The sequence below is a fragment of the Drosophila teissieri genome, chromosome 2R (assembly GCF_016746235.2).
Source record: "Drosophila teissieri strain GT53w chromosome 2R, Prin_Dtei_1.1, whole genome shotgun sequence".
NCBI classification, from domain to species: domain Eukaryota; kingdom Metazoa; phylum Arthropoda; class Insecta; order Diptera; family Drosophilidae; genus Drosophila; species Drosophila teissieri.
In genome coordinates, this window is record NC_053030.1 from 20,158,925 (window position 1) to 20,185,118 (window position 26,194).

At 47.5% G+C, this 26,194-nt stretch overlaps 6 protein-coding genes across 8 annotated transcripts in view; 2 read left to right on the plus strand and 4 right to left on the minus strand.

Moving 5' to 3' along the window:
• LOC122614743 (uncharacterized transmembrane protein DDB_G0289901) overlaps nt 1-18,358 on the plus strand; it is a 79,587-nt gene extending 61,229 nt beyond the window's left edge. The window contains exons 2-11 of one of the 3 annotated variants that reach the window (XM_043789390.1): nt 6,921-7,251; nt 8,422-8,689; nt 8,979-11,484; nt 11,991-12,108; nt 12,166-13,348; nt 13,440-14,439; nt 14,502-14,715; nt 14,783-15,051; nt 15,128-16,383; nt 16,452-18,358. In XM_043789390.1, coding sequence (XP_043645325.1) covers nt 7,201-7,251; nt 8,422-8,689; nt 8,979-11,484; nt 11,991-12,108; nt 12,166-13,348; nt 13,440-14,439; nt 14,502-14,715; nt 14,783-15,051; nt 15,128-16,383; nt 16,452-16,525 — 6,939 coding nt within the window. In that variant the 5' untranslated portion in view covers nt 6,921-7,200 and the 3' untranslated portion in view covers nt 16,526-18,358. Of the gene's footprint in view, nt 1-6,920; nt 7,252-8,055; nt 8,258-8,421; nt 8,690-8,978; nt 11,489-11,990; nt 12,109-12,165; nt 13,349-13,439; nt 14,440-14,501; nt 14,716-14,782; nt 15,052-15,127; nt 16,384-16,451 lie in introns of those variants that run through there. The other 2 variants (XM_043789391.1, XM_043789392.1) reach the window with 2 other exon arrangements.
• Nucleotides 157-852, minus strand: LOC122614753. The gene is made up of 3 exons (XM_043789402.1): nt 775-852; nt 563-715; nt 157-501 (listed from the first exon to the last, which is right to left on the minus strand). The coding sequence occupies exons 1-3, from the start codon at nt 841-843 to the stop codon at nt 157-159; spliced, it is 567 nt and encodes a 188-aa protein (XP_043645337.1). The 5' UTR covers nt 844-852.
• On the minus strand, nt 1,095-1,781 carry LOC122614744. The gene is made up of 3 exons (XM_043789393.1): nt 1,704-1,781; nt 1,496-1,648; nt 1,095-1,439 (listed from the first exon to the last, which is right to left on the minus strand). Exons 1-3 carry the CDS (start codon nt 1,779-1,781, stop codon nt 1,095-1,097), a joined length of 576 nt encoding a protein of 191 aa, XP_043645328.1.
• LOC122614747 lies at nt 2,003-2,819 on the minus strand. The gene is made up of 3 exons (XM_043789395.1): nt 2,739-2,819; nt 2,529-2,681; nt 2,003-2,442 (listed from the first exon to the last, which is right to left on the minus strand). Exons 1-3 carry the CDS (start codon nt 2,811-2,813, stop codon nt 2,104-2,106), a joined length of 567 nt encoding a protein of 188 aa, XP_043645330.1. The 5' UTR covers nt 2,814-2,819; the 3' UTR covers nt 2,003-2,103.
• A 69-nt stretch (nt 18,359-18,427) lies between the features above and the next one.
• On the minus strand, nt 18,428-19,216 carry LOC122614751 (gamma-secretase subunit pen-2). Its single transcript, XM_043789400.1, has 3 exons — nt 18,922-19,216; nt 18,751-18,855; nt 18,428-18,681 (listed from the first exon to the last, which is right to left on the minus strand). The coding sequence occupies exons 1-3, from the start codon at nt 18,980-18,982 to the stop codon at nt 18,542-18,544; spliced, it is 306 nt and encodes a 101-aa protein (XP_043645335.1). The 5' UTR covers nt 18,983-19,216; the 3' UTR covers nt 18,428-18,541.
• Nucleotides 19,217-19,469: 253 nt separating this feature from the next.
• LOC122613514 (otefin) lies at nt 19,470-21,107 on the plus strand. Its single transcript, XM_043787720.1, has one exon. It carries the CDS (start codon nt 19,573-19,575, stop codon nt 20,905-20,907), a length of 1,335 nt encoding a protein of 444 aa, XP_043643655.1. The 5' UTR covers nt 19,470-19,572; the 3' UTR covers nt 20,908-21,107.
• Nucleotides 21,108-26,194: the final 5,087 nt, after the last annotated feature.

Consider the following 26,194-nt stretch of genomic DNA (forward strand, 5'->3'; position numbering starts at 1 on the left):
ACAACTATAAATCACCATGTGTTCCATTTAGATTCCATAATACACAAATGTATTAATACGATATCAAATTCTGAAAAAAAGCTTATTTAAGCACTCTTTTTGGATTTACAAAATATTTGGCAGTATTTGATTAGTTGACTTTTTATTGCTACATTGCTAAAACATTTTGGTTATTATTTTAAAAACTCCGACTAAACTCCAAGACGGCTGATCAGGTCCAGTGCAATTAAATATAATCTTATAGAAACCTTGTGGCACCATATCCGGCAGTCCATCGCCTGCAACGGTGCACTTGTCACCGATATAAGTTTGTTTCGGCCATGGCGGTTGGAAATCGCCTTCGAACTGCGGCACATTGGAGCAGCTAGCAAAGTTCTTCATGACCACATCCTTGTAGAAGGTGTTCAGATAGTCGTAAAAGGATTGCTTGGGAACAGAGTAAGGGAGCAGCTTGTAGTCGGACTCATCACCCGTACTGCTGCGATAGACAATGGCATCCACCTATGGGAAAAGGATGTGGTAAATCCCTGACGAAAAAAGCCATGTTAACACCATATCTTACCATGGTCTCCTCAGTTACGTCATAGTTCCACTCCACCCGAGCTGATAATCCGTACTCTCCACGCCCCATGCGAACAATATGGGGCTCTAACTTTATCAAACTGTCATCCGAAGAGGTGGCGCTGATCAATATAGGCTCGTAGTCCCATTTGCGCTAAAAGAAATCTTTAAATCACAAGAAACATAGTTCATCCGTTTAAATACTGAACTAACCGCTGCTTTGCATCTACTGATTAGCAGAATGGCCAATAATAGTAAAACTGACGAGTAGCCGGAATCCATTTGGCCAATATGAAACTGGGTAGAGTAATGTGCTGCGGCTTGTGTTTATATAGCCTGTTCAAATGAACAGTACAATGATGCACGACATTATTATCAGATTTTCATAAACAAGTGGATTCTTTCCCAAACAATAATTTATAGGTATTCATTTGATGCGAATCAGCGGAACATGCTTAGTTGTATCATATTGAAAAGTGAAAAAGCGCATAATTGATTAGTTCTTTAATAAACACACTTTAATATTACTAGAACTAGAACATTTTGTTAGTTAGCTTAGCAATCAATGTGAAACCCCATGTCGGCTGTCCGGGACCAAATTTAGTGAATACGATCTTGTAGAATCCGGGCGGCGCGATCTCCGGTAGTCCATCACCATCGATTTTGCACTTGTCGAGTTTGTAGGTGTTCTTTGGCCAGGGCGGTTGAAACTTGCCTTCGTATTGGGGAAAATTGGAGCAGTGGCCCAAGTTCTTGATGATCACATCCTTATAGTAGGTGTTGAGGTAATCATAGAAGGGCTGCTTGGGAATTGCCCACGGTAGCAACTTGTAATCATTTTCGTCGCCCGAATTGCTGCGAAACGCTTGTGCCTCAACCTGATCAATATATCAAGTACTCAATTATAATTAATAGATCATTTTTGATGACCTACCATCGTTTCCTCATTCGTGTCATACTTCCACTCTAAGATGCCCGAAATTCCGTAATCTGAACGCCCCAAACGTTCGATTTTAGCTTCAAATTTTAGCTTGCTTTCATCCGAAGAGGTTGCGGTAAATGAAATAGGCTCGTAATCCCATTTTCGCTAAAAAATAAGAATAGGTAAATAAATTTAAATGAATTTATATTGCCAAACTTACTGCTGCTCCTGCCAAATGAAAAAAGATACACAAAATCCCGATTCTAGTTGAGATTGCAACAAAATCGGAAGCTGCCATTTCGCTTGAATTGGATTTGATAGATTCAGTGAAAACAACGCCCTTATATACCGTATTTATAATCTGAAATGAATAAACTCACGAACCTCATGTTCGCAGAATATTTACAATGTTTGCGATTCAATTAAAATCAAATTCTAACTGATGTCAAACATTCTACCCTGTAAAACGAACAGTAACGTGTTTGTAATTGAGCCATAATTAAGATTTTCAGTGTCTTTGATGCTGATTTTATTGCTATTTATGCCAACTACTATCTACATGCTAAATGTATACAGGTTTATAGGTACATTTGATATGTATATAGGTGCCGACGTGGTGATCAGACAAGTTTTGTGGTTATCTTCACAATGAGAATGAATCCCCAGTCCACGGGATTCATCATGGTGAAGTTGACCTTGTAGTAGCCCTCAGGAACAATGTCCGGAAAGCCATCACTATTAGCCACACATTTATCCAACACGTACGTATTCTGTGGCCATGGTGGCTCGAATTTGTCCTCAAACGAGACGAGATTGGAGCAACCACCCAGATTTGGTAGCACCACGTCCTTATAGTGGTTGTTCATGAACTCGATATATGGCTGCTTCGGAATGCTGAGCGGGATAATCTTGTAGTCGTTTTCATCTCCGGAAGTGCTGCGATAGGCCATTGCTTCAACCTGCAAGTTATTGACAGCATTATTTGGTATTCATAACTATTTCTACTGATATGAATCAATTATTTCATGATTTGATTGATGCTCACCATGGTAGTATCGTCTGGCGTGTACTTGAATTCGATGTTGGCCGAAATGGCATATTCTCCGCGGCCAACTCGCTCCACTTTGGCCGCCATCTTCAGCTTACTGTCATCCGTGGAGTAGGTTTCAATGGACAGCGGTTCGTAGTCCCACTTGCGCTGTTAGATCGAGCAATAGATTGTTATCAAACTTCAACGCAGAGTTGGGCTGGTTACCTTGCCATTGCACTGCTCCACTATCAAAAGTATTAATACTCCTCCAATAGAAAGCAGCAGCAAACGTGGTAGCATGTTGGCCCAAATTCAACTACGCTAAGCCGGTTTTTATGGTTTATATAGCTAGGGTTTTATATACATATCTACGGAACGTTAAATGTTCTCGGCTTGTTTCCCTTTATCAGATTGTACAACTGCCAATTTGGGATAGCAACAAGCACGCCATATGAGTGTTCTCGTTTGTTATATGGTAAATATATAGAAATTAAATCTACATTTCAATTGGTGACATCAATTGTGCATATTGTACAATTGCAAGTTTTACATATATTTGAAGTGGAATTTTACATACATAATGTAGGGATTTTTATAAAAAGATTTGAGAAAGTCTGCGTTTTTACTATAAGAAAGTTTAGGGAGTATTTTTTTAACAAATCTTACTCTTGCGATATTCAAAGCCCAAGAGACTTGAACCCTCAACGGATCGATAATTCTTGATTCCCTGGCGGGAATCGGGGGTCTCCCTGCTTCCCAATCTACTTGTCTGTAACTCATTAGGTTCGAGATCCACAAAGGGAAACTCGTAGCTCGTAATTGAGGACAGCAAATTGCTGGTGACACGAACAAAAGATCTGTTGAGGGAATGAAGTCATAAATTCCAGACCCCTTCAATGGACGGAAAGGGGCGCACACACACATTTCTCTCAAGTGATCAATATATTGGAAAAGCAATTGAATGTGTCTACTCCACCCGACATCGAGATCAGCTCTCAGCTCTTCCTTCCCTTCCCCTCATCTCGAGTTCCTGCCATCTGAGGCTCGTTTTCAGACCGTTGCTTAAGTGGCATGATCGCCACTTGAGTCGCCCAAGCACTTGGAAACATCTCGTTCTGCGGCGGTGTGGCATGCCACAAGGAAAATAATAATACAAAAAAAAAAAAACAAAACCGGGAACAGAAAAGGGAACCCGCTGCACTTAATTTAATTGAACGCCGAGCAGCCGCCGCCTCCAGCGTGTTGAGCCTAAACAGCCGCCGCCAACGCAACGCAATCGCTATCGCAATCGCATGGGTTGCGCTTGGGGAAAATCAAATTATCGCGATTCGAGCCGAATCAAAACAGAAACAAGAGCCAAGAATTATTAGCGAAACGCAATTTCTTTCTGTATTTTTTCTTGTATTTTGTGCCTGAACAATGCTGATCACAATAATAGTATGCTTCCTATTGTGCATAAATTACTTGCCAAGAAAGGGAGTGGTCGAAATAAAAAGGCAATAGTTTAGATATGGGATTATCGGCTTATATCTATTAATAGTTCCCAAGATTCCACAGCAAAGGAAAGGGATGTTATGTGTATCTTGTATTTGTTTGTTCGTGATTTAAAACGTTTCTATTTGTGGCATGCATCACTATTCTCTTGACCACAACTGTTGCTGCATGTGTGTCGGATGCTGGGCCTTCAGCCATTCGTTTACTTCGTCTCCGCTTGTTGGCTGCTGTGGTTACGATCCATTCTGGATCAAAAACGCTAATAAAAGCGCACTGGGCAACTCCCCGGAGGCGTTCATTTAGCAACCGCAGAGGATCAATCTTGTACAACAACCATCTTGTGAAACAAAAAACGATACAACAAGCTACAACAAAAAACAACAAAAAACCAAGTTGATGACGATGACGATGATGGCAGTGAAGCCAAGCGATTCCGAACGATCTGAATGGCGGCCAATGTTTTCGACGATGTTAGCGTAAATCTTTAGCCTCACAGCCCCTTGTTCTTCATTGGCTTCGTCGGCTTCTTCATCATCTTGGGGACTTTGAGTTCTCCTGCTGATTTTCAGTCTGCCAGCGATGACGTGTTTTAGCTACATTTCATGAAAACTAGCTCTTGATTGTCAAAGTAACATACAAAAACTCTCCTGTACTCATCAGTTACTCAAGTATAAAGTTCTCTTACTCAGATAATAATAAGCGTTCTATACTTTTAGATCCAAATAAACCATTTATAAATATGCTTTTATTAGTTTATTAGTTCATTAGTTTTAGTATCATGCATAAGTTTTTCGCATAAAACTAGCTATTTCTAGTAGTTCACATCTAGTTGCTTTTCGGTTGGATTGGCTTGGGTACTGCCCGATGTTTAGTACGTGCGGACAGGGAGTTTGGCCATAACAAGAAGACGCTGTCAGTTGGCTCTGCCATTCTAGTATCTTTCCCTGACCGAGCACTGGAGAAGTGGGGGGCAGTATTATGGTATCGGGAGGGAGCTTGGCCGCAAACCCAATTTAAAACACGACTTGAACGCTGACCGGCGCTGTCTTTGTGCCTTCAGCCAGCGAACCAGCCAACCAGCCAGTTTCTTCTACCTGGGCTCGCCAAGTTACCTGGTTATCTGGTACCTTTTTCCATGCCCCTGGTTGCTCGCACTCCGCAAAAACTACTTGGAGCCGGGAACCTCGGTCGCATTCGGTGGAATGTCGATCGCACGATGGAGCAAAAGTGGCGGGGGCTATTAGTAATTTATTGATTTGTCTAAATTATGGTGTGTTTCAATCTTCGTGTTCGTTGGCGGCGTCTGTGAAAAGTATCGGCAATGGATGTTTTTTTTTTGGTTTTTGTTATTTTTTCTCTTTCACTTTTTGTGGTTGTTGGTTCGTTCGGGGTTTAACCCTCTTGTTGGCACGTTAATGCCACATGCCACAACTCGCAGTGCCACCCACATGGTGTGGAGAGCAGCGTGTGGAGTGCGTAATAGCGGATTATACGGTGTCCGAGTGAAGGGGTTTAGTGGCGAATGAAAAGATGATTGCCATGGGAACTGAAAAGCGCTCTTGTCTGGGCTTAAAAACTCGCATTTGGATGAGATGAGATTAAATGCGGTAGTAAAAACTCGCAATGCGTGGGCAGCATTTTATTGTCGTGCCGAGCGCAGTCAACAACTCAATTAATTAAGTTTCTGTATTCAGTATGAAAATGCGAACATAGCTCGGGTGACACAAACAAAAACAAAAACACACTAGTTGGCAGAAATAAAAATCCATCGTCGGCCCACACAGAAAAAGCGTGTTTTGCTGTCTGTGCCACTTAATTATCATAAAATGTTAAGCACATGCAAATTTAATTGTTGTTGCTGCTTTAAAGTCGTACAAAGCGCAGAAAAATTGAATGAATCCACAGAGATTCATGCAAACCCATCAATCAAACTAATTGACGAATTGGCAGTGGGCCCAAAAACTATCGAACTAATGGCCAAAAAACAAACACAGTATCATAGTAAAGGTGATGTCCCTATTCATTCAATTAGTAATGCTTACATATGGCTAATAAACTGAAACATAAAGTTTAATATAACCATATGAGCTATACAATTAGTGCTATCTTAATTTCTAGAAAACTGTATAGCCTCTTTTGTGTGTTTTTCTCAGTTATAGACGCCATTAGCTTATAAAGCCTAGCAAAACATAAAGCTAAGCCTAATAGCCGACAACTGTGCTTGACATTTGTTCTGGCATTAATGTTCATTTGCATGGAAATAAATAATAAAAAAAAGCGCTAAGTAGTGAGCTGGAAACGATGACGTCAACGTTTTCGGTGTGTGCCATACATAGATAGATAGATGTGTGTACAAAACCCTCGTAGAATTCCCAGAGTCGTCGCCACTGACGTTATCTAATCGCCAATCGGAACGGCAACAGAGCTACTGTGCTCGCACAGCACATGTTTAAATCATATACCCCATATTGGGTGGCACTTGAGATCGGTGGGAGTAGTCGGAGTGATACTCGTTCGTATGGCAGAAAGGCCGCCGGTTTCGTTATCAGTACGAGTATCAGTAAATTGTGCAAAAGTGCCTTAATTACCAGGTCGTTAAGGGGTCTGCCATCCCCCCCTACCTTCTATAAATACTTCGCGTCTATATGTATCATGACCCGAGAACAGTCCATGTAAATCACAGTCAACCATGGTTTATAGTTAACCTCAAACACATTGATTGGCGGCGATCGCCGCCGATAAGCGGCAATTGAATTGAGCACTTGAAAGAGCGACAAGGCTCTAATCTCGTCGAGCACTTGGATCGAGTGGGGGGCAGCACTTTTCATTATACCGTTAACCGTACATACACAGACATACATCAGCCCGATTGCATTGCAACAACTAATCCCAACTGCGTTCTCTATCTTGCAGTTTTGAAAATGAACCATTTGGCCCGAGGGCCGAGGCCCTGTGTCTCCCTGCGTCGTTGCCTGGCTAAGAAGTCATCAGAAGTTCGTCACACAAGGCAGCGTCCGAGCTCATCGCCACCCGCCATCAGTGCCATCAGTGTCATCCGCATCCGCGCATCCAGTAATCGCAGCACCTGCCCCAGCCATCCGATCAGCTCATCCGCCGGCAGCACGTTCCTAGGCACCACTGGTAGTACTTTGGGCCGCCCGCGCAGTGCGGCCGCCCGATCGTTTGCGTCTGCATGGAGTCAATGAGACGTAACGAGGCGAACACTAGCCACCACCCGAATAAGGTAAGCGCAACTGCCATTCCCCACCTCCCCACCCGGAAAACTATCCACACAGCATTTCAGAAGTATTTTAATCAATCATACTCTGTGCATTGATTTCTTATCAGCAACTTTTTCATTTAAAACGTATTTCAACTTGAAATTTGTTTACTACAAAGTTAAACTTTTCAAATACATATCTTATGTATGTATGTATGTAGATATGTCTATAAGCAAAGACGTCAGGCGAAGTTTACAGTTCCATATTGGACTTTACTATATTATACTTTTTTATTGACAGTAATAACGGTACTGCTAGCTGCTAACTAGTGGGAAGTGCTTATAGTTATAGGACCTTTGATAGTTGGTAACACTCTTTACCCCCTCCCTTTATTCCCTCCACCGAATTTAGTGGGCGATAGATAAGAGCGTAATTATTTTATTGTCATCATTTTGGCCCACTCGAGTGGCGGTTTTTTTTCGGGCTAGTTTCTCAAGTAGCCACTACACTTTTGCAGTGTGCGATAAGCGAAAGTGGCGATAACGAACTGACCAGCGAACTACACGCTTTACTCTTTTATATATGGGTTTATTGGGTCAGTTCAGGAAACTGATTTATTAGTTAAAAAGGGTGGAATAAAAAATATAAAGCAACCGAGATCAACGGTCTGTGTTTTCCAACACTGAAAGCGTTTTGTTTTGTTTGCCTTCGTCTCTCCGCCGCCTCTCTGCCACTCTCATATTCACGCTCTCCCTCTCTTCGCCCGTTTTCGGTGGTTGCTCTCCAGCTCTTTCCTCTTCTTCTTCAGTTTTTTTTTTTTTTGTCGGTTTTCCGTTCAGTCTCATCCGCCAAACGAAAAAGGACGCCGCGGAGAAGGCTCGCGCAAAATAATCGAGAGAAATACGACGTTGCTTATTTATTTATTGTTTTCGTTTTTTGTTTTTCTTGTAAGTTAAAATGTTAAAAATATACGCACGCACAAAACTATGAACTAATTATGGTTATGGAATGGAAAAGAAGTTGGCAAAGGTAAAGAGCGAAAGCGGCGAAAGAAATAACAATTTCTGTTTGAGTTTTTTTTTTTTTTTTGAGTTTTCTTCACATTGTGCCCTACTCCTCACACTTACGCACACACACACATACATGAGCTGCAACTTATTTTGTTGGATTTCTTTTTTTTTGTGCAATCGCAGGTGGCCCTGAATAGCAGCAACGTAGCAACGGAAAGCAATATTAAGAATAATAAATTGTTAGCTAATTTAAGTGCGGCAGGAGCAGCTACAGCTACAACGGCAACAACAGGAACAGCAACAACAACGACGGCGACAACGGCGAATCAAGCGCTGAATTTCAATAACAAAACGAAGGCAACAGCAACAACAAACGCAGCCGCAGCATCGGCGAATAATCGGCACAATAACAACAACAATTCCAGTGCGATCAAGAAGCACACAAATACGAGTAAGTAACTGCAAATCTCTCGCTGCCTCTCGCTTTTTAATCAACATGAGCGTAGGCAGCATTCTTTTTCAGGGGTTAAATATTAAGTTACAACAAAAGGGGTTATCACACACCCTGAAGTGTATAGTAATTGATACCCTCCTTTCTCTAACCTCATTTACTTGCTAGCTTAGGTAAATAATTAAATTAAACAACTCATGCCCCGAAAATAGAACCCCCTTTTGTACGCCACTGACCTCTATGCACTAATGCGACAACTCTAAATTAATCCATCTATCCTTCTCCGCAGAACAATTAGCTGGCAAGAGCCCCGCTTGCAACTCCTCCTCCTCGTCGCTCTCCTCGTCGAGCAGCTCCAACTCGAGCGAGTCGAAGGACACGAACTTTGAGTACGAGGACGAGTGGAACATTGGCGGCATACCAGAGCTGCTGGACGACTTGGACGCGGATATTGAGAAGTCCGCGCATTCTTCGGGTGGTGGCAACCAGGCTACCGCGCTAAATGCCAAGCAGGCAAACAGCTCCTCCACATCCTCCTCATCATCCTCCAAGAGCGGCGCTTCATCCTCGTCATCCTCAGCAGCAACGGCGGGATCCTCATCGTCGCATAAATCGCACAAAACCACATTGCACAGCAATTTGTCGGCCACATCGCCAACCACAATTAAGTTCACACGCCAGCCGGTGGCCATTGGCGGAGCTAACTCCTCCTCATCCTCCTCAGCAGCTGCGACGCCCAGTGGTGGCAGTGCGAACGTGGTGGCCAAGGGATCATCTTCTTCCTCGTCCTCCACATCTTCCTCATCTTCGGGGAAGCATCATCACCATCACCACCATCACTCAAACTCGAGCAGCAGTGGGAGCAGTTCAAAGGGCTACAAGTCCGCTTTGGTGGCTCAACTGAACAGTCCGAGTCCACTGAACAGCAACTCCAAGTCCCTGAGTGGATCGGGGAGTGGAAGCGGGAACACAAACGGTGCAGCGGGAGCTGGAGCCGGCAGCACCTTGTCATCCTCGACATTTGCCGGTTTCTCCAAGGGCGGCAGTTTAGTGTCTTCGTCGGCAGGAGCAGCAGCAGCTTTAGCGGCTGGCAGTGGACAACAGGGCTCCAAATTCTCCGCTGGCGGCATGTCCTCGCAAACGGGCAGCGGCAGCGGCGGCAACAACACTAGCAACAGCAACAACAGCAGCAGCGGAAGCGGAGGCAGCGGCTCGGGCAGCAGCACAGGGAACACCGCCAGCGGTAGCGGGAACAGCAACAGCACAAGTGCCGGTGGGCCGCCGAGTTCGCAAGGCGGCAACAGCGGAAACGGTAGCGGTAGCAGCTCCAGCTCCTCCAGTGGCAAATCGAGCGCAAAGATGTCCATAGACCACCAAGCGACGCTCGACAAAGGACTCAAAATGAAGATCAAGCGCACGAAGCCGGGCACCAAAAGCTCGGAGGCCAAACACGAGATTGTGAAGGCCACCGATCAGCAACAGAACGGAGCCCTGGGCGCCGGATCCAATAACTCGGCCAACGAGGATGGGAGTTCCGGTTCCAGTTCCACCAACGCATCTTCCCTGGGGAGCACCAATTCATCGAGCAGCGCAAGCAGCGGCAGCTCCTCCAGCAGCGGCAGTTCATCGAGCAGCAGCAAGAAGCATCTAAACAATGCCAGTACCGGTAGTGGCTCCTCCTCTTCCGGAGGAGGCAGCCAAAACAATGCCGGTGGTCATGCCAGCGGAGGGGGATCCTCCGGTGGCAGTCAGTCTACGCCGCAGGGCACTAAACGCGGAAGTTCGGGTCATCGGCGCGAGAAGACCAAGGACAAGAACGCACATTCCAATCGCATGTCCGTGGACAAGTCAGCGGCTGCTGCATCGGCGGCCGGCGAGAAGGATACACCTGAGAAGTGTTCCGGTACGGGAGCTGGTGGATCTCCCTGTTCATGCAACGGAGAGGTGGGAGCTCCTTGCTCCCATCATGCCTGCATTCGCCGTGCCGCACACATGTCCAACTCCGGAGGCAATGCAAATTCGAGTGCCGGCACTGGGCAAACCGGTGGCTCATCCTCCATGTCAGCAGTGCCACCGGGTGTGTTCACACCTTCAGCGGGCTCTCCTTCCGCCGGTTCACCTTCGAACGTGGTGCCTGCAGCTGCCTCACTTCTGGCGGCGACCGGAGCAGCCTCCTCCTCCGCCTCTCAAATGGCCAGCAGTAGTGCCGGTGGTGTGGGTGGTTCTGGAGGAGGTGCCAATGCTCCAGGGCCGCCGGGAAAGGAGTCTGCCGGCAGCATCAAAATCTCCTCGCACATTGCCGCCCAACTGGCAGCAGCGGCCGCTTCCAATAGTTACAGTGGGAGTGGAGCTAACACAAATCAAGGCCAGAACAACCCTTCTGGCGGCAACGGCGGTTCGGAGAGCAAAGCAGCGGCGGCGGCTCAGGCCAAGTTAATGGCACCCGGCATGATCTCAGCCACCATGCACCACACGATCTCGGTGCCGGCGGGCAGTACAGGAACAGGCGACGATGATACCAAATCGCCGCCTGCCAAAAGGGTGAAGCATGAGGCTGGCGCTAGCGGAGCAGGCGGCGGCAAGGAGATGGTGGACATCTGCATTGGCACCTCGGTGGGCACCATCACCGAACCGGACTGCCTGGGTCCGTGCGAACCAGGCACATCCGTGACCCTCGAAGGGATTGTGTGGCACGAGACCGAAGGCGGCGTTCTTGTGGTCAACGTCACGTGGCGGGGCAAGACCTACGTGGGCACTCTGCTAGACTGCACCCGACACGATTGGGCTCCTCCAAGGTGAGTTGGTGTGGCTGGGAATTGACTTGAGGCTTACGGTTATTTGCTTTTCAAACTGTTTCCAAAATTATTGTAGAGACTAGATAAATGAATAAAGATGCCTTTCAATATTATGTTGCAAGTTGATTTATTTTTATTTTGATTTATCTTTTCTACCCATTCTTTTGGGGATCAGTTTGAAATTAAGTTTATGGTTTACATATATACGCGAAACCTAGTTAACCAATCTCTGTGGTTTTTAAGTAAATTTGTCAGCACCTTATCTTTTTGCCTTATATTTGCACAAAGCTGTTAAGTCATTTGTAAATTTAAGTCTAAACAATCTGATGCAACAGCAATCATTTGCCGTTTGTTTACTTTTGCGATTATTTATTAAGTGCTTAATGTGCCAATCAAGATTCCCACGTTCGTATGTGGTTTGTTTTGATGGAAGATATTTGATAGCTGTGGGGATTGCAAACATCGCTAGTTTACTAGATTACTCATCCAATATTTCTGTCTTCCAGATTCTGTGATTCACCAACTGAAGAATTAGATTCTCGAACTCCAAAGGGACGCGGCAAGCGCGGACGCAGTGCAGGTCTCACTCCCGACCTGAGCAACTTCACCGAGACCAGAAGTTCGGTAAGTAAAACATACAGGACTTAAATGGTTTATGTATATATTTATAAATCGTTACAGATTTACTTTTCACACGCTCAGGTGCACTCCAAGCTGCGTAATGGTGCCACAAAGGGACGCGGTGCGACACGCAGTGCATCCGGTAATGCGGCAGCGAACAGCAACAGCAGCTCATCGGGCAACGGAGGTGGGGCCACGCCCAGCACATCGCCAACGGCATTTTTGCCACCTCGGCCGGAGAAGCGCAAGTCGAAGGACGAGGCGCCCTCACCGCTTAACGGCGACGCCTCGGATGGAGCAGCTGGTGGCGGTATTGGTGGGGCTGGTGGAGTGAACATGGTGAACGCCAGTGGCATCCCCATATCGGCCAGCGGCGGTGGCCTGGCCACGCAGCCGCAAAGCCTGCTCAACCCGGTCACCGGTCTCAATGTGCAGATCAGCACCAAGAAATGTAAGACTGCTTCGCCCTGCGCGATCTCCCCAGTGCTGCTTGAGTGTCCCGAGCAGGACTGCAGCAAGAAGTACAAGCACGCCAATGGGCTGCGTTATCACCAGTCTCATGCTCACGGAGCGGGCGGTGGCGCAAGCTCCATGGACGAGGACTCGATGCAGGCGCCCGAGGATCCGGCCACGCCGCCCTCGCCAGGTGTCGCAAGTGGAACCGGATCAGGAGCATCGGTGGCATCATCGGCATTACCAGCGACAGCACCGTCAGCGGGTCAGGGAACTGTGCCAGTATCCCCAAACACGCCGCTCGCGAATTCAAGCAACCCCGTTACCAATGGCAATGTTGCACCCTCGGCACCAGCTACTGGATCGGTATCAATCGCCGCTCCCAGCACCACCCCCTTGGTGGTAGAGACGCAAGCGCCGATTTCTGGTCCCCCACCAGCCACGCCACCAGCTCCAACTCCCATCTGCGCAGTTGCAACACCGGGAGCAGAGCAATCTGCACCATCAGTATTGCCACTGGGAAATCTGCCACTGACGGCAGGTCCAAATAGCGCGACCCAACAGCAACAGCCTCCCACACAGCAACAGCAACAGCAGTTGCTCGTCCCAGGAGGTAGTGCGGCAAGCCTTCAGCAGCAGCAACAGCAACAGCAGCAACCAGTGGCCGGAGGCAGCATCACCGCTGGAATCTCCGGACAGGCCCTGTCGCAGCATCAACAGCAACTAATGGGTGGATTGCCTGCCATGTTGTCAGACCAGCAGCAGCAGGCCCTGTTGCAGCAGGGAGCACGTAAGTCATTTAGAACCTTTCGATTTTCTTACCCTTTTTACGCATTTAAGTTATATCAAGCGAGCTAATCCTTTTGCTATTTTCGTTTTAGTTAAAGCGGGAGTTCTGCGTTTCGGCCCGCCAGAGGGAAATCCCCTGCAGCAGCAGCCAGGTCAAACATCGGTTAATCCACAGACACAACAGTCGCCTCCAAGGCCCCCGAGTCACGTGCAGGACCAACAGACGCCATCGGCCTATGCCCAGCAGGCCGGATTGAAGACCTCTCCCGGATTTGGCTCCGTCGGCGTGGGTGCCGCTAGCAGCAAACAAAAGAAGAATCGCAAGTCACCGGGGCCCAGTGACTTTGAGGGTCGTGTATCGCGCGAGGATGTACAGAGTCCGGCCTACAGTGATATCTCCGATGACTCCACGCCAGTTGCCGAACAGGAAATGCTGGACAAGTCAGTCGGCCAGGCGGTGACGGCCAAGCACATCGAATTGATGGGCAAGAAGCCAACGGAAGTGGGCGTTGGTGTACCGCCAGCCCCGGCACCCAACATGTATGTGCCGGGAATGTATCAGTTCTATCCGGCGCAGCAGCAGTCAGCACCTCCACCACAGCAGCAGCAGCAACAGCCGCAATACATGGTGCAGACAGAGCCAGGCAAACCACCAGGACTGCCACCTGCTTTGACACAAGCTCAGCAGCAGCAACAATTGCAGCCGGGTGCTCCTCCGCCTACCTCACAGCCCCCGAGTCACTTGCTAGGTCCACCTGGTCAGCAGTCGGTGGCTGCCCATCTGGCAGACTACAGCGGCAAGAACAAGGATCCACCATTGGATCTGATGACCAAGCCGCAGCCCCAGCCTGGTCAGCCGTCCTCTCAACAGCAGCAGCCGGGCCAACTGTCGGTCCAGGAAAACAATGGCAAGGAGGTTGGACCGCCCACCTCGCAGCCAGGATCTCAGCCGCCGCCGGTCAACCTCAGTGCAGTGGCTGGGCCGCCGCCTGGAACCCTACCACCCGGTTTGGGTGGTCTCTCCGCTTTGGGAGCAGCCGGTCTAGGTGGTCCTGGACCGGGTAAAGGCATGCCCCACTTCTATCCCTTCAAGTAAGTGTTGGCTCAATCCGTATTTTATCCATAGCATAACTAACCAATCTTTTACTTCTTAGCTTTATTCCGCCTGCGTATCCATACAATGTGGACCCCAACTTTGGGTCAGTTTCTATTGTAGCTTCGGAGGAGGCCGCCAAACTCAGTGGACATCCGGGTCTGCCACCCAGCTCACAAGCGCAGCAGTTGTCCGGCATAAGTATCAAGGAGGAGCGTCTCAAGGAGAGTCCCAGTCCGCACGACCAGCCGAAGCACATGCCACCTCAGCAGCAGGTGAGTCCCCATAAACGTCATCATATTTGAGCTAAACTAATGCAATATCATTTTATATAATCCGCAGATGATAGCAAGCAAGCTGATCAAGCAAGAGCCGATGACCAAGCAGGAGATCAAGCAGGAGCCAAACTCAAATCCGGGTCAGCAGCATCCGCCGCCGCAACAGCAGCCAGCGCCTCCGCCGCAGCAACAACAGCAGCCACCCCCGCAGCCACAACAGCCGCATGCCCTGCATCCCAAGGATCTACAGGCACTTGGCGCCTATCCCGCCATTTACCAGCGCCATTCCATGAGTCTGGCCGTGCAGCAGGCTCGCGACGAGGAGCTGAGACGGTAAGTGAAACGCAGCTTTAATTGGTAATAAGGTATAAGAAGGTGAAAACCTAACATGTGCATCTTTTCCCATCAGGTATTACATGTTCACGGGACGACAGAATCAGGCGGCCGCCGCTGCTGCTGCGGCAGCTCAAAACGCTGCCAGTGGCGGTCTTCCACCTCATCCCGGCATGATGCACAAGGATGAACCCGGCATGGGATCGGCGCAGCAACAGCAGCAGCAGCAACAACAACAGCAGATGCAAATTGCCCAGCAGCAACAGCAGGCCATTCAGCAGCATCATCAGCACCTGCAGCAGCAGCACCAGGCCCAGCAACAGCAGCAGCAACAACACCAGCAGCAGCAGCAACAGCAGCAACAACAGCAGCAGCAGCAGCAACAACAGCAAAAGTTAAAGCAGTCACAGGCGGCTAGTGCGGCGGCAAACAACAAGGCCACCAACCTGACGAAGGATTCTCCCAAACAAAAGGGCGGCGATGACGATCAGCCGCTGAAGGTGAAACAGGAGGGCCAAAAGCCGACCATGGAGACGCAGGGCCCGCCACCACCACCAACGTCGCAGTACTTCCTCCACCCTTCATACATTTCCCCGACGCCCTTTGGGTTCGATCCCAATCATCCAATGTATCGCAACGTGTTGATGTCAGCCGCCGGGCCGTACAATACGGCACCGTACCACCTGCCCATCCCTCGCCCATACCATGCCCCAGAAGATCTCTCGCGAAACACCGGCACCAAGGCGCTGGATGCACTGCATCACGCGGCCAGTCAGTACTACACCACCCACAAGATCCATGAGCTCAGCGAACGGGCCCTCAAGTCGCCCACCAGCGGCAGCGGCCCCGTCAAGGTGAGCGTCAGCAGTCCCAGCATTGGGCCGCCTCAACAAGGCGGACCCACGAGCAGCGGCCCCGGATCCGGACCAGTTTCCGGCGTCCTCGGCCCCGGCAGCGGTCCCAACCAGCAGCCCGGCTCGGCACCTGGGTCTGCGGGCGGTGTGCCGCTGAACCTACAGCCACCACCCGGAGGAATGGGCCCGGCACCCGGCAGCAAGCCGGATCTGTCCGGCCCGAAAGGACATGGCGGAGTGACGCCTGGTTCGTCATTGGACGGCCACAAGCAGTCGATGCCCGGAGGTCCGCCACCAAACGGGCCATCGGGCAATGGAGCCGTGGGCGGAGTGGGAGGCGCTGCCGGCAATGGCGCAGCGGGAGGCGGCGGTGCAGGTGCCGCCGACTCACGCAGCCCACCACCGCAGCGCCATGTGCACACCCACCACCACACGCACGTCGGCCTCGGCTATCCCATGTACCCGGCGCCCTATGGAGGTGAGTCACAGCTGTGAAATCTGGTTCGGAATGTTGAATGCTAATCATTTGAATGTTTAATCTCTTAGCGGCTGTTTTGGCTAGCCAGCAGGCGGCTGCTGTAGCTGTGATAAACCCGTTTCCGCCGGGTCCGTCGAAATGAGATCCACTGAACGGTAACAACGAGAAGAAGGCGTATAACGTAAAGAACAACTAGTGTGGAGCGGAAAGTCATGGTGCCCGCCCGTGCATAGTGCATTTGCTATTTTCTGAGATCCCCAGACAGACAGAGTGGGAGAAGGATAAGGCTTTGTTCCCCGTTGGATTCCAGCTTCTTCCCGTCGAAACCTGTCGCAGTCTTGGCTGCCTCTACGAGTCCTTTCGATGCTGATGCATCGGCGGTCGTGGAACCGAGAGGAACACAGAATCGACTATTTATATGCATAAGTATTTTTTGATGTTTCGTTCGATGTGGTTAACTATAACTAGCCTAAGGTATCACTACTATTACCACATACAACCTATACATATATAAATATATATAGCATAACTACATATAGCGACTTTTTCCTAAGTGTATTTGCATCTGCATATAGATATCTATATTTATATTTATATCATACGAGAGAGGCGTAATCCGAACATGAACAAACAACAAACAAACAGATTACATGAAGCATAAACAAAAAATGAAAAAACGAATCAAACTCGATACTGTAGTGTGTTGATTTCTTTGTAAAAAAAACTAAAAACTAAACGAAAGAGATATGAAATTAAGAGAAGAGTAAACTGTATGGATATTGTTTAACTAAATGATTAAATTATGCAAGTAGAACGTACAAGATTAGCATTTAGCGTGTGTATTAATTATCCTTATCTGTGTTGCGGATGGAGCTGCGCGGGATTTGCATCTAAAAGACAAATTGGGCGCGCCGCCCATTCAATTCTTATAAATATAAATATATATTATGTGTATCTAAATCTATATCTGTGTGTGTACTACTCGTATTCGTAGTTTCTACGTTATACGTTCTCCGTGAATGACTACGATGAATTTTTCGGCCAGCAGCCGCACATTAATTTTAATTGTTTCTAAGCATCAATTTGTACTTTAAATATTTATACGCATATGCATATATGATATGATAACGATGGCGAGATATATATGTAATTAAAGGATTATCTATGTGAATGTGGGTGTGTAGTAGTTCACTAGCCGCTTCATAGACTCTACACGCGTGATTTATGGCACTTAATGTTCTATAGCCTAAGCCCCCAATAACTGAACAAGAATCCTGACCCCCGAAACTCCCGCTTCCTATCCCAAATACACATTGATTCTTTAGAATTTATAAATAAAACAAGTATTGAATGTAAATATACCTTAAAGCGAGTCTTTTGTATTGTAAATTAGTTCCACTGATTGATTTGGTGGCCCTGCTTAGTGCTTTGCCACCAAGTTCGTGTTATAAACATTAATGCATCATATTGTAATGTACTATATGTGTTGGCAGCATTTGCTGTGAACCGCAAACGGCAAACAAAATGAAAGCGAATTACCGATTAATAGCAATTTGAATTATGTCTTCATGTGTAGATCAGCGAGTGTTTTCCTTACATCCATTTAGAGTCGCTAGGTTTTTTGACATTCTCAATGCAATTTGTAATCAAATCATAGAAAGCATTTGACTCACGGATACACACACACAACATAACAATTAAATGGGGTTTAACAAATTACCATAATGGCTTATGCAAAGGTACAAGCAAGAGTTTTATACAAATTATGTATTTTAGAGAAGGGTGATGGAGAGATGAAGCGCATTGAATTGAATTCGAAACAATGAAATTGTATCTAAGCAAAGAATGTAATCCACAAAATGGCTAACTAAAGCTAAATCAAGCATTCAAATATGGACGAATATGAACAAAAAAAAACACATAACTAGCGGCTAAGAAATTTCAACAAAATATAGTACACATATTTAAAGTATACAGAAAATTATAAAAAACAAAAACAGCTTTAGATGTGAATAAAAAATATGTAATTAAATCAAAACCTGCGCTTTTCAATTTGGGTATAGGGGAATTTCCAATTGATTAATAACAAACGTTATTTTTGATGGGAATGAAGTCTTTTTTAATATCATAAGTTAGTAACGAATTAATCTAGTCATGTTTATGCACTGCCCAGGGGTATGATGAAGCTCATGTAGTCCGCTGTGGCTCCCCAAGCTGTGCGGTTTGTCTGGAAGATTATTATCCAAGCAGTCAGTACTATCAGCCAGAACAAGGTTCCCACCGCAGAGTATATGACATCTGGCGGAAGGAAGAAATTATGGAATATTATATTATATGGCATAGGAAGGTATTTATACATGAACTTACATCTCTTTATTTGGCTCTGTTCCGAATATGGTGGCTTATGGAAGGCCTCTGTGAAAAACCAGCAAACGTTGATGGCCCACACAAAGGGCAGAAATGCAAAGCCAGCTAAGTTGGAGCAAATTAGTAACAAACTTCGTTAATTGGCCATTCCCTTCGGGTAGTAACACTTACCAAAGAAATACTTGCGACACAGCTCCAGTTTTCGCGGATTTGGTGCTTTCGAGATGTCCATGATTAATCCTCTCCAGATATGTGGGTGGGTGCTACTTCTTCTTTCTAATTACTTTCCGCCCCAGGGAAGGTTTTTCGTACTTTTATGTATATTGTAAGCGAATTTGAAGCGATTATTGCTCCGTTTTTATATTTGAAACACTGTCGGCATTTAATAGTTTTTATAATTTCACTTTGCTTTTGCTTTTGTTGATTTTTGTTTTAGTTTTTAGTCCACTGCCTCACAATCGATGTCGATATGTTATGGAAACAGGGCTGAGCTAAACTGTGACTTTTGGATCACGGTGTCTTTTGCAAATATCGATGGTGAGTAATAGTAAAGAAATATAATTTAGATGTTTTATTATACCTGTAAGATTTTTCCAAGTTTGCGATGAATTTTGCGATTTGCGATTTATAGTTTGTTCTATTATTTGCTTAAAACGCCAACTAAACTGCTACATATTAAACTTCAGTGTTGTAAAACCCCCTAAACAGTACCGTCGATAGGTAATACTGCTGCCATCACTATTTTAGCACACACCGCGTAAAAGTGACGCCGATTTCAATTTTCAACGAATTACAAAAAGTGTGACTAAAAACCAGGATACGATGGCTGACGTGGACGATTTTGATTCGCTGTCCAATGCCGAGTTGCGCGTTAAGATGCTGGCCCAGGGGCTGCCCAACATCCCCGTGACGGACAGCAGCCGCAAGGTGCTAGTAAAGCGTCTGCGCGCCTCCATTGGCGGCCAGGCATCACCAGCCGCCAGTCCCAAGAAGAGTAACAGGCGGGAGACCCTGGCTCCCGCAGCTACGGCTCCATCTGCGCCGGCGGCAGCCTCCACGCCGGTGGACAAACTGGATGGCAACAAGGTGGCGCCCGCCACAAAGGCTCGCCGCACGATTACCGCTGCAGAGGCCAGGGAACCAGAGCGTCGACGTCTCGAGGATGCCGAGCGCCGTCGTCCTGTGGAGGAGCCTGTGGCCGCCAGAAAGCCCACAACTGCGGCTGCTCAACCCATACAGACCCGGCGCACTTCCACCACTTCTTCGGCGCCTGAAAGAAAAGTAGTGGAGCCCTTGAGAAAGCCACAAACCATTGTCGAGGAAGTGGCTTCGTCGAAGCGCGTTGATCGGGAGGAGAAATACCTTAAGGTCAACTCCCTAATTGTCCTGGAGTCTGATGAGGAAGAGGACGAGCAGCTGGTCCACGCTGCAGATCTGGTGGAGCAAGAGCACGCGGCAAGGCAGAAGCCCGCGAAGCTCGCAAGCAGCGGGAGTACTACTTACGAGTACAAAAGCAAGCTTGTGGAACCTCCACGCCGACAGGTCTATGAAGCCACAGCAGCTCCTGTGCTGCCTCCATCTGTGCCATCTGCCAGAGCGCAGGCCACTAGTTCCACTAGGTCCTATGAAGCCACAGCAGCTCCTGTGCTGCCTCTATCTGTGCCATCTGCCAGAGCGCAGGCCACCAGTTCCACTAGGTCCTATGACTATGCGAGCAACCCAGCCCCCGGTCGCTATAGCAGTTTTGTGCGTACTGCATCCCAAGGCTATGTGACTGCCGAGGCTCCACCGGTGGCCTCATCCTACTCATCCAGCTATAAGCGTACCTATGCCAACGAGTTGAGCGACGACAATGAGGCGGAGGAAGACCAGTACGAAAGCACCTTTGCCAGGAATCTAGCTCGTTTGAGAGCCGAACGTATTGGAGATCGCAGCAGCCCGTATTCCAGACGCACTCTGGCCAGTGGCAACGTAGGTAGCGGTTCTGTGGGCTATGAGCCTCTGGCCAGACGCTCTTTGCGTCCAGATGACAACAGCGTATCCGTGGCCTTCAATCGTTGGTGGAACAGCCTGGAGCAGAAGTACCACATCAAGTCGAAGGTGTTCATTCTACTCGTCGTCCTTGTGTTAATCGGCGTTTATTGGATCTTTTACTGACCTGCATCATTGTTCTTATTTCGAATATGTAATCTAGTTTGTATATCATGTTGGATTTGTTTTGTAAACAAGCCCGCCACTGCGGTCTTTGTATGAATCTTGTTTCTTGATGTAACTTGAGCTTGAGATTGACTAGCATTTAAGCTGCATGTTATCCGTGTTCAAATAAAGCCCACTTGCAGGGAATCGCCACAGTTTAACACTTGCTCAAATGTTTTTTCTCCAAACGGCATTCGATGCACTCCACTTGCGGCAGGTGTTTGCCCAGATCGGATCAAGAAACAGCAGCAACGACGATCGGCTAATGATGGAAAAGTATCTGGAATGCGTGTACAACACTTGTCGGCATGACTCTGACCAAATGGAGGCGCATTGCATTGGCAACCAGGTCTCCCCAGCTCTTATCTCGGCTAGATTGTTCCTGCTGCGAATCTGAAATCCTTGCCTTGCAATCAGAATTAATAAGAATTTTACAAGTGGGGCCGTGTGGCGGACAGTGGTGTGCGTTATTTTTAAATCCTTGCCCGAGTTGGGCTGTTTAATTTTATTAACTGGAAATCGCACTTGCGCGTATTTCTTTATTTTCTTAAGGAAATTTCGCGCCATATTTAGCGGTAACAAGCGCGACCGGATCCGGGTCTGCCTTGCATGCCAGCAATGAGTTATGAAAATTGCGACATCAGTTGCTCGCGGGGAAATGCCAGTTGTGCCGGGGGATGTGGCTGGGGATGTTGCTGCCACGGCCGCCAGTCGTCGCCGCCGATGATGAATTCCACAAATGCATGGAACAGCCAGGCGGCAGATTCCTTGAAAAACAAAGCCATGGCCCATACAATATATATCGTGTGGCTAATAAATACGCCGCGCATTGCTAGTTGCTCTTAATGAAATTAACTTCCAGGAATTACCTACATGGCAGCAACGATGCAGACGACAACCACGATCACTTTGACGACTCCGGGTGTGCAACAAAGCAACTGCAACTGCTAGAGCCGCAGCAACAACAACAGCAACAGTCGCAGCCGCAGCAATTCGAAAAGGCAACAATGGCTGCTTAGGCAAATGCAACCAGCCATCGGCCATGGAAATTAAATGGAAGCCTGCAAAAAGTTTCACGCACTCGACACGTTAATAGAGTCGTAGCACCCAGAGCAACACCAGCTCCACAAGCACCAGCAGCAGCAGCTGCAGCAACACCAGAACCCCGCAGCAACAGCAGCGCCCAAGAGCAACACCCGCGTCCAGCAGCTTCCCATCTTCGGTTGCCGCTCAAGTGTGACATTCATGGAATATGATTTTATGGCCAAAACCGAAACTTTTGTCTGCCTCACGTTCGCGGCTGGAAGGAGAACAAGGAGTGGGCTAGAAAAGCAGCCGGATGGGGGAATATAGGGGAATATGGTGGAGGAGGAGGAGGTGGAGGAGCCTCGACTGGCTGCTGGGCCAATGACTTCCTCGCTGTGAGCCAATTAAAGACGCTGGTCGTTGTGGTCGCTGCTGAAATCATTTGTAATGCAACGTTTGGAATAATTCACGCGCAAATTGCTTGCGACTCGCGAAAAATATTGCAACATTCCACTGCAAATTTTACGATTATGCGTTTGCACCACAACACAAACTGTTGCTGCTGCTGGTTGCTAGTTGCTGCTGCTGCTGCTGTTCCTAGTTGCTGCTGCTGTTGCTGTTGCAGCAACACATTCGCTCGTAGGCGCTCACATCACATCAAATCAAATGTAAGCGGTGCCGGGCATTCAACGTTGTCAGTTGCCAGTTGCCAGTTGCTCCAGATAGATAAATCAGTCGGCTAATTGTTGCAACCTGACCGGTCTCCAAGCTCAGCGCCTGGGAGCGTGAACTCTGCTCGTAAGGATCTCAATCTAACTCACTGGGTTCTGAAATTGTGGAATTTAAATTCCTAATCGAATCATGTTTTCCTACACATAATTAATCGTAAGGGATGACATTTTTATGCAAAGACCCAGAGATCAGAGATCAAAGTTGAGCATCGGAACAACGCATATGTGGGGAGATTGGACATTTTAATTCCATAAATAATGACAGTTTGTCTCTAAACAGACAGTCAGTGTCTGCCCACTCTATAAGGCCGAAAGAAATCATTTATTTATTTATTTTTCAAACGCGGTATGTGGGATATTACCGGGCATATTGGTTTTACGCATTTCGTTTTAATTGTTAGAAGGGGAACGTACATTTCCTATCAATTCTGAATAATTCTTAGCTGAGCTGAGTGATTCAAAAATAGCTAAAAACCCAATTCCAATTGCAGGGTATCAAATGGCTCGAGTTGTTGGGAAGCAAAGTTCTGACTGGCTCCATGTCCGATCATCTCACTCGCGGCGGCTGTGTCTTTTGGGCTGACTACTCGTTGTCAAGTTGTGGACCACAGCGACCAATCAGTGTCAGCTGGAAGTGGCTTTTTTAGTGGCCCAAAGTGATGAGCTAATCAACCTGACCTGACCAGTCCCACAGTGCGGTGGTGCTGGTGGTTGGTGTGCCTATTTTAATAACATTATTTATGTATCTTGTAGTTCGGTTTATTTTCGTGTGTTTTGTGTATTGTTTTGTTGGATTTAACAGGAATTGGAATTGGTATTGGAATTGGAATTGGAAATGGAATTAGAAATGAAGCGAAACAAAGCGGGCAACGAGCCGGGTTCAACTCCATTTTGTTTGTATTTTAGGTGTCAATCGCATTAGACGGAAATCAGTTTTGTTTTTTATTGTACAAATTTATCGCATTTGTAGGCTCATTTGGATTTGGTTACCATTTTCGGTGCCAAAGACTGGCGTTTCTCTCTGCTGCTCGCTTTTTATGTAAAATTAAACATTTTTTGTTTAACTGGCCACAAGATAATTTGTGGTATATGTGCGATATATGCTGGGTTGGTGGAGGCGAGTGTTTGTGTGGGGTCCGTGAGCCGAGCGGGCATCAAATAAATTATAAAACGATTTAAATTAAACTGAATAGCTGACCGGCCACCGCGTTCGTTGTCTGAGTCTTTTGTTTGTATTTTTTCTTCTTCTTAATTTTTGCTCTTTTCGGTTCGAAGCCGCAGGAGCTACTTTGCCCCCAGCTGCAAAGTCAGAACTGGTTGCCCATAACAATAAAATCAGCAACACTCGCGACATTCCCCTCGGCCAAATATGGAATTTATAATTAATTTTTATGTCCATGGGCTGCAATTAGGACGGGGAGCAGGAATGGCGCGGAAGGAGCAGCAGGCCAAAAGGGGGGAGGAGGGCAGCAAGGGGGGCAGCTGGCAAGATGCAAATGAAATCAAGTCATGCCTATAATCGGATTTGTTGCTCCTCGTATATTAAGTTGTCACAGTTTCTATGTGTTGAACATAAACACAATTTGTGCTTAATCCAACCCAAGACCGGGACACCAGGCGCATTTTCCTGCCAGCACCGCGGCTCTCTGTCCGTATTAATTATGACATTATGACATTTTGTTGCTGTTTTGTCACATGTGCCATTTGCCGATGAGAGCCTGGCTCACATTTCGCTGACCACAAGCTGCTGATTGAATGAATGGGGGGCGGGGGTAGCAGCTCTATACCCTCCTTTTCGACTGCTATCAATCATCATCGTTCTGCTTGCCGCTCAAAAGTTCTGCGGTTGTGCGCTCCATGTGCAATTGCCCAGTGAGCACCATTTAGCTCTGGCCCAACTATCCCCACACGGCCGTCGTATCGAGATGTTGCGACAGGCACCCCCCACAAAATTGGGGGCCAGCTGCGTTTTCAGTTTTGGTTTTGGTTTCGGGTGGGGCTGTGCCCCATGCCGCACGATCCCGATTCGGCGCAAATTAGGCGCGAAAATATGCAGCAAAGTGAGACAAACAAGCCGAGAGCTGCTAAAAGCCTCGCACAGCCGCGGCAACTAAATGGCCGCAAAAACAAAAACCAAAAAAAAAAAACAAGAGACTTGCCGCTGGTCAGTTAATGGTGTTAAAATTTGGTACAGCGATTGCATCTATGGCTATACAAATTGCCACAGCGACAGCACTCGAGCAACATGGCAGTAGCTGCAGCAGCAGCAGCCGCAACAAGAGTCGCAGCAACATGAGCAACAGCAACAGCAACTGAGGCTAAGGCTGTGGCTGTGGCTACAACTGCCGAGTCGTTTTGTCAACACGGAGCATGCTTAGCCGCGTTTTCCCAGGGGACACTTAACGCGGCTGCTTAACGTCTAAATCTGTCGTCAAGGCGCGCTCAAAAGGCTAAAATGTGTTTGCCAAAGACGCGAGATGCGAGTTGCTAGTTGCGAGATGCGAGATGCCAGCGGACTAAGGGGCACCATCAACGGTGCTCCATGCTCCGAGATTCAGCTCCAGCTCCATCTCCATCTCCAGCAAGTGGCCGGCGACGAGTCAGCAATTTGTATGCAACTTTATGTTTGCCCACTCGCACCCAGCCTCGTACCTAACCTAACCCACGGAGGAGCTGCTCCTGCTGCCCCAAGGGTATTTACACTGAGAAAATTCAAGCTCTTCTCCAATAATTCAATCAACAACTTGGATTACTGAGCTATATAAATGATATGTATTTCAATGCTTGCATTACTTAGCTATATTAATTAGATGTATTTCAATACTTGCCTATCTTTGCTTTAAACTATCTTTGCTGCTTGGCACCACTAGTTTCGCGAAGTGCATAGTTTTGCGAAGGCTATTCTGGCCAGCGTTTTCCTCCTGCCTTTGTTTGGCTCTCTTGTTGTTGGCCTGTCCCCTGGCAGCGGTGCGTTGAACGAGTTAAAGTCGGAGCAGCGGCTAAATTTATGAACCGCGGCCAAATGGAGACGGGGTACGAGGTACCAGCTCCAGTACCTTAATGTGGATGTGGATGTGGACAACGATGCGTTCGCATGTAAACATTGTGCGATGGCTGGCGCGGAAGGGGCAGGAATTTATATGCAACATAATCAGCATAAATGCCGCATGCGCCATCAAAATGTTGCGACCAATGGCATGACCATCACCTCCTGGGTGGGTGCCATTGCCATTGCCAGTGCCAGTGCCAGTGGATGCACGGATGTGTCCGGCTAATTCGGGCAATTTGCAAATTGAGAAATTGCAAATAATTTACAATTTGGCCAAAGTATGTGCCAATTGCGCCGCCATGCGAACAATGGCAATGGCTGGAAATTGGAGGCGACCACAAGCGAAAGCGAAGGGCGGACAAGAAAGCTCAGTGAGTTGGTTTTGCGCTTCAGCGGTTTTTCCTTTGCCAGTGCCGGCTTTCAATGAAACTTTCATCCATTT

What these genes read in the sequence shown, in the direction of transcription:
- LOC122613514 (XM_043787720.1), top strand. Translation starts at nt 19,573, where the DNA reads ATGGCTGACGTGGACGATTTTGATTCGCTGTCCAATGCCGAGTTGCGC.
- LOC122614751 (XM_043789400.1), bottom strand. Translation starts at nt 18,982, where the DNA reads ATGGACATCTCGAAAGCACCAAATCCGCGAAAACTGGAGCTGTGTCGC. An exon ending in GTGTCGCAAGTATTTCTTTG is followed by an intron (nt 18,856 to 18,921) that starts GTAAGTGTTACT and finishes GCTCCAACTTAG; the next exon opens with CTGGCTTTGCATTTCTGCCC. An exon ending in ACAGAGCCAAATAAAGAGAT is followed by an intron (nt 18,682 to 18,750) that starts GTAAGTTCATGT and finishes TCCTTCCGCCAG; the next exon opens with ATGTCATATACTCTGCGGTG.
- LOC122614744 (XM_043789393.1), bottom strand. Translation starts at nt 1,781, where the DNA reads ATGGCAGCTTCCGATTTTGTTGCAATCTCAACTAGAATCGGGATTTTG. An exon ending in TTCATTTGGCAGGAGCAGCA is followed by an intron (nt 1,649 to 1,703) that starts GTAAGTTTGGCA and finishes CTTATTTTTTAG; the next exon opens with CGAAAATGGGATTACGAGCC. An exon ending in ACACGAATGAGGAAACGATG is followed by an intron (nt 1,440 to 1,495) that starts GTAGGTCATCAA and finishes TATATTGATCAG; the next exon opens with GTTGAGGCACAAGCGTTTCG.
- LOC122614753 (XM_043789402.1), bottom strand. Translation starts at nt 843, where the DNA reads ATGGATTCCGGCTACTCGTCAGTTTTACTATTATTGGCCATTCTGCTA. An exon ending in TCAGTAGATGCAAAGCAGCG is followed by an intron (nt 716 to 774) that starts GTTAGTTCAGTA and finishes GATTTCTTTTAG; the next exon opens with CGCAAATGGGACTACGAGCC. An exon ending in ACGTAACTGAGGAGACCATG is followed by an intron (nt 502 to 562) that starts GTAAGATATGGT and finishes CTTTTCCCATAG; the next exon opens with GTGGATGCCATTGTCTATCG.
- LOC122614747 (XM_043789395.1), bottom strand. Translation starts at nt 2,813, where the DNA reads ATGCTACCACGTTTGCTGCTGCTTTCTATTGGAGGAGTATTAATACTT. An exon ending in TGGAGCAGTGCAATGGCAAG is followed by an intron (nt 2,682 to 2,738) that starts GTAACCAGCCCA and finishes TCGATCTAACAG; the next exon opens with CGCAAGTGGGACTACGAACC. An exon ending in CGCCAGACGATACTACCATG is followed by an intron (nt 2,443 to 2,528) that starts GTGAGCATCAAT and finishes AATAACTTGCAG; the next exon opens with GTTGAAGCAATGGCCTATCG.